Here is an 8709-nt window from a genome sequence, read left to right on the forward strand (position 1 = left end):
TACGCATACAAATGAATGAAGATCAGTAAATTGGTCCTTGGCTTTGATGTCCTTTTTTCAAAACTCCACATTTTCAAAATCTCCTTTTGGAAAATTGCCGGGCCTCTTTTCTAGTCTACTTTCTCCCTACACAAAATTATACAGTCTGCCTAAAGGAAGCTCAGTAAACTTTCAGAAAAACTTAAACTATCCTCAAAATTACCATATCGTCTTCTTTTCTTTCCTTATCCTTCGATTGAAACTAAGCCCTTTCAAAATCTCCGTTGTATTAAGGAATTGGTCCTTCGTCTTCGTATCAAAACCACAGTTTCGGAATATTGTCGGTTAGAACAGTTAACACTTAAACTGTCCCCAAAATTGCCTTGGCGTCTGCTTTCATATCCCGCACCCAACATACATAAAGGAAGGTTTCTTATTATAGAGGAGCTGAATATCTTTTATATAAGATCTGTTGGAGTTCTTATCGAATAGCTAGAGGTTTTCTTATTAATATGATTCTAGAAGAAGATCTCCTCTCTTCTCTTCTCCTCTCATCTCTTCGAGTTGGAGTTATACTTACAAAATATCTGGTGGTCTTCTTATGGATGTTTTGGGGATGTTGTTATTGATGATCTGGAGGAGGCACTATTTTAGAAGATCTGAAGGTCTACTTAAATGATTTCTTGGCTTCATCTAAAATGGCGAACAAAGTTCACTTTTTATCGTCTCAAAAAAAACGAATGAAAAACTCCTTTCATTTTTCTCGCCCTTTTTGGTAAGAAGAACTTTTCTTCATCCAATTGAATAAAATCGTTCTAAGCCCGCGGTATCACACCTAAAAATATAAAATTATTTCGTGGACCTAATCTGAGAAGTGGAATTTTTTTTCTTTTTCAGATCTTGGAAATGAGCAAGATCTATAAGATCTACATCACAAATATCACCTTTATCCCTTGAAATAGGACCGCTCTAGGTCCAAGGTAGGTCACATACCTATAAATCAGCTCAGAAGTTCGAAATGCTGTCTTAATATCTAAAAATATTTCGTTGACCTCCAACTAAGAAGTGCAACAATTTTTACTTCCTTTTTTGTAACGAAAATGGGAGCAGCGATGCTGACAAAACTCCACTCTCTTGGGGAAGAAGAATGCAATGCAGTCTTTAAAAATTGTTGGCGTTTGGGATCCGTTGCTGCAGACTCTCTGAGAATGCTGAGGATCACGATATTACAAATCACGAAGTCAACGAAAAGGAGTCATTGTGTCTGACGAATCGACAACTTTATGCAGAAGCATTACAACAATTGAAAACAGAAACCGTTCCATAGGATCACAGATTAAATAACATGCGCAGCAAGGAGAAGATAGGCTGAAGAGAGCCGAAGTTAGCCATGAAGGAACATTGAATGATCGCGATATGACAAACCACGACGTCGACGAAAGGCTTATCGACAACGTTATGTAGAAGAATTGCATCAAAATTGCAGAAAGGAAATTGTTCTTTATGATCACAGTTGATTAAATAACCTGCAAATATTGTGACAATTGCCGAAAGAAAATCGTTCCTTAGGATCACAGTTGATTAAATTACCCGCACGAAGAATGACTAAACTTGCAACGGGACTGAAGGGTAAAGGATGAAGAGACTAAAAAGGAATATCGTGACCTAGAGACCCAAGTGCACGGACTTCAGTTCGAATTTGGGATAGCTGGGAAGCGGAAACGCAAGAGGTAAGTAATCTAAAGGTGTAGCTTAGGAAGTGAAGACCTACCAACTTTGTATAGAACAATTATTTTTATTGAAGAAAGCAAATCGTTCCTTAGGATCACAGTTGATTAAATTAACCTGACACCAAAAAGAAGGTGACCCGAAGATGATTGATTGAATAGTGGCGTTTCAATGAGAACTAAAAGTAAAGGATAAAGAGACTGAAAGGCAAATATCATGACTTAGAGAAACAAGTGCCCGAACTTCAGCTCGAATTTGGGATAGATAAGAAGGGGATGCGCTAGTGGTAAGTAATCTAAAGGTATAGATTAAGAAGTGAAGATCTAAAAACGTTATATAAAACAATTACGTTTCTTGAATAAGGCAGATCGCTCCTTAGGATCACAGTTGATTAAATTAACCTGACAGAAAGGTGGCCTGAAGGTGATTGATGGAACAATGGAGTAAAGGATGAAGACACTGAAAAGAAATGTCGTAATTTAGAAGAACATGTGCACGAACTTAGATGATGATAGATGAGATGAGAAGTGGAAGCGCAAGAGGTAAGTAATCTAAAGGTATAAGTGGCAAAATAAAGTGTTTAATTGTAATGCTGTAGAAGGGGAAACAATGTATCGAACAAATACATTTCCGTAAGTAATACATCGAACTTATACAGTGAGAATTGTAGAAAGCCACAGCATTATGTCTTTGGAAGAGGTTCAGCAACATTCTGAGGGCTTGGTCGTTATTGGAAGTATGCTTGCCGGTCAGTCTTGGCATAATATCCGGGTAACTTTGTGAACTGTCATCTTTAAAAATCAGATCTAATATTCTAGCTATACAGGCTTCGAATCTCATTCACCTCTAAATTTCTTATTAAAAATGTACTTTACAATCTACCTTCAAAAAATCTACTCTTCCTCTTTACCTATTACTTTTCACGACCCACTATCATTACCTACTATACAAAATTGGAAAATTATATTTCCATCACCTAACAAATATTCCTAACTTTTAACACCTTCCTATAATTAACCTACAACATTTTCATTATCTAAAAAAATCAGGGAAGACCTACAAAAAACTAATCATTCTAATTTTTTTTTCTATTTTCTTACAAAGTCATATCAAAAAAATTAAAAGATAAATATTGTGTCACATGTGTAAATAATCCGAACGAGTAACTCGTGTTTTTTCCCTGGACTAAAAATACGAACTTAATTATAAATATCATGGGTGTATATATGTATATATAGGTATGTATAAATTTTATCATATACTACATATTATAAATTTAATTTCGGATTTTTTCAGATTTTCTTCTTAATAAAAATTCTTACCGCCATTCTGATCGCCATTTAACGGTGCGGCGCCCAACAAAAAATTTCTTCATCATCTTTTTATATCAAGATCTTATCATAGGACGGTGGTGGTGATTCTTCAATCTGTTCAATATCTTCTTTCGCCTTTGATTCCGCAGGCAGCAAAATGGCTATGTGATATGGTGGTGGTCCCGCTGCCTGTTGCTGGGCCTGTACAGCTTGTGACATTTGTTGTTCCAAAATTTCCTGCTGCTGAAATTCCTGTAGACTACTGAGCACCACATCATCTATGGAATTGACCACAGAACCACGTGCTGCATCATCCATACTACAACGATCACGTACCGCTGCCGTTTGATCCCGCGATCCCGAACGTGATGAAGCCGATGAGGCGGCGAACAATATACTCGGCACTTTACAAATCGATACAAAACAGAAAGCGAAAACAAAGGTGGCGGTCAGTAACCAAAAGAGGCCAACTTCAAACTTCGTGCCATGATTATTGAAGTAGACTTTAATGCCGACAATAAAGGCTATTGCCAGGACCAGAGAAGCAAAAATGCCACATTTCAGGTGTAACGGAAGAAACTGCAAGCCGACACTTTCAATGGATCGTGTGACATTGCGGCGTCGTGGATTTGCAGTGTTGCTGGTGGTGGTGTTGTTGTTACCGCTGCTGCTGCTGTTCGGATTATTGGTATTGCCGGCATAAACTGGTCGTGGAAATACCGTTACAACTCGCGGTGATGATTGATACAGTTCAGCGGTTATATTGGCAGTTTGAATCGGACTGGAAAGAATATGAAAAAAGTATTAGTTTTAGGTTATAGAAAAAGGCTGAGGAGGAATATGCTAAGGATCCCGAATGGCAACTTATGAAGTCTATAAAAATCAGACTTTGTATCTGGTGTATCGACAATGTTGTAAAGAAGAATTACAGGTGTTGGAGAAAGAAAATCGTTCCTTAGGATCACAGTTGATTATATTAACCGCACACAAAGAAGAAGGTGTCCAGAAGAGAGCTGAAGATGCCAAAGTTAGGCTTGAATTGATTGAAAATTGACGACCTAAAGGTAATGAAGAGACTGAAAAGAATTTCCGTGACCTATATTAACAAATGCACGATCTTCAGTTCCAGTTGATTAAACTAACTGTACAACAAATAGAAGATGCTCCGAAAAGAGCTGAAGATTCCAATGTTAGCCCTGAAGCAAGATTGAAGTTCCAACGAGGCCTAAAGGTATCTTAAGTATCGACGACTTTATAGAGAAGAATTGCAGGTATTGAAGAAAGAAAATCGTTCCCTAGGATCACAGTTGATTAAATTAACCGCACAGCAAGAAGATGGTGCTCGGAAGAGAGCTGAAGATGCTGAAATAAAACCTGAAGGAAGATTGAAGTTCACATCACCCTTGCCGCTCATGGCAAGATTCTCCATTGTTGTTACCGACGTGTACGACGCAGTTTGCCGTACATCTAGCGATTACGTAGGTCTCTTTGATATATATGTAAATAGAATAATAATAGCGCCCATGTGCCGCCCAATAAATCGGTTAGTAGTTTTGTGTTGATGATTTATCCATCGATTCTATATAAAGATCATCAGCACAAGCCTCTACTTGCCTTCGAGACTTTGCTGCACGCCGTGAAATTGTGTTGGGATATTCATCCTCGCCAGGGATTGTATCCATCTTCATCATTGCCAGGAATTGCATAATTTATCATCATCGTCGAAGATTCTCCTTGATTTGTAGGACTCACAAGGATGGCCATTGCCACCGTAATGCTAATCACAGTGGTATTCATAGCGTTTTTCTCGTCTGTCAAGGTTGACACATCCCAGAGATGAGTCAGGATACTCTCCTTATTAAGGCGGAAGGAGCCGGGTTTCCTCAATTAGGTCGAGGAGAAGGTATGTCAACCCAAAAATGAGTCAGAATACTCTCCTGACTAAAGCGGAAGGAGCGGGTTTCTCAATAAGGTAGAGGAGAAGGTATGTATGCCTTTCCAGGCTTGCGTTGACATCGTCCAGAGTGATGGTCAGCCTCAACAAAGCTTCTTACCATGCATGGTAAGGACTCGGCAGCCAAGCCAGAAAAAACTTGTTGAGGCGCCCAGGTATCAACAAGGCTCAGTTCGAATACAGTCGTGACCCTAATTGCAAACCGTAAACTCTGATGGACACAAGGTCGCCTAACAATCCAGTGTTAGGGAGACTATTTAGGAAGGAAGTGAAAAGGGGGCGAGGCTATGTGGCTTCTGATAATGAGGGACTGCTAAAATCTCTACACAGCGAATTATATCTAAGCCTGAAGACTGCAGACAGAAGCTGATGAGGATCCGAAATTCCTCGCCACGACAAGAAAGCTGTAGATGGTTTAATCGAACATATGCAGCAGTTAGACTCGAAACTGTATTTAGTTCGGGGAAATTGAAGGACTACAATTAAAGCTGGACTTGTCCCAAAGTCGTGGATATTATTCAACCAGCAATGGTGAGACGGGGGACGGATTTTCTAAACAAGACTGGTGTTGGAGAACATTCATTCCAATGTTGGATTATATCTGAGCCTGAAGGCTACAGACAGAGGCTATACAGCTCCTTGAGATGAAGAACCGGAAATAATACCGCAACTCACAAAGGTTGTCTATGAAGTCCTGTGGACTCTATACAGACCGATTGGTCTTTATGAGGACCTGTGGTTTCTATACAGACCAATTGGTCTTTATGAGGACCTGTGGTCTCTATACAGACAGATGGGTCTTTATGAGAACCTGTGGTCTCTATACAGACCGATTGATCTTTATGAGAACCTGTGGTCTCTATACAGACAAACTGGTCTTTATAAGGAACTGTGGCCTCTTCACAGACCAATTGGATTTTATGAGGACTTATGGCTTCGACACAGACTTATTCTTGTTAATGACCAATTTGTCCTTATGAGGACATTTGGTCTTTATGAGGACATATAGTCCCTATACAGACCAATAGGTATTTATGAGGACCTGTGGTCTCTTTGAAAACCAATTAGTCTTTATGGAGACCTGTGGTCTCTAAACAATTCAATTGATCTTTTTGAGGACCTGCGGTATATATTCTTCACTTACCTTTGATGCTGAACTGATGATGCTTCCGGTATTGGATTCAATCCAGAATCCACAGTTAATGGTGGCTGCTGCTGATGATGATGGTGGTGCTGAAGAACAACATTGGTATTAGCAGCAGTTGATTGTTGTTGTAGCTGGGATAGCTGTTGATGGCCCGTTCCCGCTGCGGGATATGTCCTTACCGACATATTACCAAACTGTGGATGACGATAACGTTGCTGTTGATAGGGATTTTGTTGCTGATGCTGCTGTTGTTGTTGTTGTTGCAAATGATGCTGACTACTGATGTGACCTACAGCCGATGGACTATATGTAACATAGGCTGCCGTTGAAGAGGTGGTGCAATTGGAATTATTACCCGTGGGCGAAGTGACAATGTTGGTGACATTTGTGGTGGTGCTGCTGCTGCTGTTGACATGGTTATTATTGCTAGAATTAATTATTGCTGGTGATGATGATGTGGCTGTGACTGTGGAACCTGCGGTTCCCACTGCTGCCCCACTAATTGCCGTTGTTGGTGTGCTGACCCCTGTTGTGTTAGTTGTAGTAATGCTGCTGCTGCCATGATGTCCTGACTGTCCATGTCCTCGATTATTGTTGTAATAGTGATGAGCATTGGCGCTAGTTCGGGAAGCATGATTGCGATTATTCGACGACGAAGAAGACATATGGGTTGGTACAGTTAATCCGCCAGCGGGATTATGGCTATTGTTATTATTGTTTTGGGAATGCTGATGAGAAGTGCTGCCGCCACTACCACTGGCACCGGCATAATGTGGAGAATTTGCAGCATTAACTGTGCCACCTCCTCCTCCACCGGCATGTTGATGATATTGGGCCGCCTGCTGATGATGCTGTTGTTGCTGCTGCTGCTGACGATGTACCGCCGCTGTGGATTTATTTGTTCTCCGCGGCGGATGACCAAAACTTACCCCGGCGCCACCGCCAGCTCCCGACAATGAGGCAGCCACACGTGATCGTCCAAAACCACATTGTGGAGAACGTTTGTCTATCCAAAAATGCATAACAGAAACTGTTGGGCGCCACTTTTGACAATTGCCGCTAACGTTGTGTGCTATTGGCTTGATATTCCGCTAACGTCTTTCAAACCTTTAAAAAGAAAATTATAAGCAATTAGTTGTTGTTGTTGTAAAAAAGCGGAAAAGCAGACAAGGGAATTTACGGAAAAAGGTCAAAGTACTTGAGGAATGAAATGGCGGTGCATAGTTGGTGGATTCAGGAAATATTTGTAAACTTTCATGTGCACTTATACACATGGACACCTTCATTTGTGTGTGGTGTGTTTGTGTGTGATTACACAGACGACAAAGGATTCTAAGATTCTTTGTTCGCCTCGTGCTGTAATACAGGAAATTTTGTTTGTCGCCCTCTAACAAAGCCAATGTATTTTCTTCCGAATCGTGGTAGTAATGTAATATCCCCCTGAGTCAGAGGATAAAAAACCACAAACACACCCAAAGAGAACAAATATTCTTACACAAGTTAAGTGGATGAATGGCGGGGCATTTAAATGTCTTTGTTTGTTATGAAATTACGAAGCGGTTCGGGAAAGTCTTCATTAAGTCAGGGGGAAATTAGATTTTATTAAGAAGAAAAGAAGGTCTTTATGGGGGCCTGTGGTCTCTATACAAACCAATTGGTTTTTATGAGGACCTGTGGTCTCTATACAGACCAACTGGCCTTTATGAGGACAAGTAATCCCTATACAGACCAATTGGTCCTTATGAGGACCTATCGGTCATTATAATGAATTGTAGTCTCTATACAGACCAATTGGTCTTTATCAGGAAATGTGGTCTCTATACAGACCAATTTGTCTTTATAACAACATGTGGTCTCTATACAGACCAACTGGTCTTTATGAGGACATGTGGTCTCTATACAGACCAACTGGTCTTTATGAGGACATGTGGTCTCTATACAGACCTTTCGGTCTTTATGAGTACCTGTGGTCTCTACACAGACAAATTGGTCTTCATAATGACATGTGGCTTATAAACAAACTAATCGATCATTATGAGGACCTGCGGTCTCTATATAGATAAATTGATCTTTTCGAGGGCATGTAGTCTCTATACAGTCCCATTGGTCTTGATGAGAACCTGTTGCCTCTAATCAACAGCTTTGGTTCCACTCAGACAGCTACCGAAATACCGAATAATTCAAATAAATACCTCTTCTTGAGAATCATTCAGAATCAAGGTATTTTAAATCGCCCAAAGATGCACAAAACTGCAATTAAATGTGTTGTTTTTTAATCGAATGATCTGGCGCCCAACGTATGTGTTAGGAAACCTAAAAAATAGCCCGTTCCTTTATTTGGCTAGGATTTTTGAGAATTTCCATGGTAGGAATGTGATGTGTCAAATCGTCTCTCACGCCAATCGATCCAAATCCAAACCCCAAAAAGTATCACCAACTTTGGTTGTGTTGTGGAGAGAGAGAGAATTTAGTTAAACAGGGATCTATTATTTGTAAGATTGGCCCACCTGAAATCAAAGGAAATGACCAAAATCCATTGACTGAGGGTGACAATACCGGCTCTGATATTAATAAGACGAGCGATGCAT

General features: G+C 40.2%; 1 protein-coding gene across 1 annotated transcript; it reads right to left on the reverse strand.

Moving 5' to 3' along the window:
- Window positions 1-3089: 3089 nt before the first annotated feature.
- Window positions 3090-7143, reverse strand: LOC133327719 (transcription factor mef2A). The gene is made up of 2 exons (XM_061536264.1): window positions 6119-7143; window positions 3090-3801 (listed from the first exon to the last, which is right to left on the reverse strand). Exons 1-2 carry the CDS (start codon window positions 7141-7143, stop codon window positions 3090-3092), a joined length of 1737 nt encoding a protein of 578 aa, XP_061392248.1.
- Between the last annotated feature and the right edge of the window lie 1566 nt (window positions 7144-8709).

The sequence above is a fragment of the Musca vetustissima genome, unplaced genomic scaffold (assembly GCF_032173495.1).
Source record: "Musca vetustissima isolate MV318-11 ecotype Yass unplaced genomic scaffold, APGP_CSIRO_Mvet_v1 utg377977, whole genome shotgun sequence".
Classification (NCBI taxonomy): domain Eukaryota; kingdom Metazoa; phylum Arthropoda; class Insecta; order Diptera; family Muscidae; genus Musca; species Musca vetustissima.

Coding starts and splice junctions, on each gene's coding strand:
- LOC133327719 (XM_061536264.1), bottom strand. CDS start 7,143: ATGCATTTTTGGATAGACAAACGTTCTCCACAATGTGGTTTTGGACGA. Junction 3,802..6,118: donor TCATCAGTTCAGCATCAAAG/GTAAGTGAAGAA, acceptor TATTCTTTCCAG/TCCGATTCAAACTGCCAATA.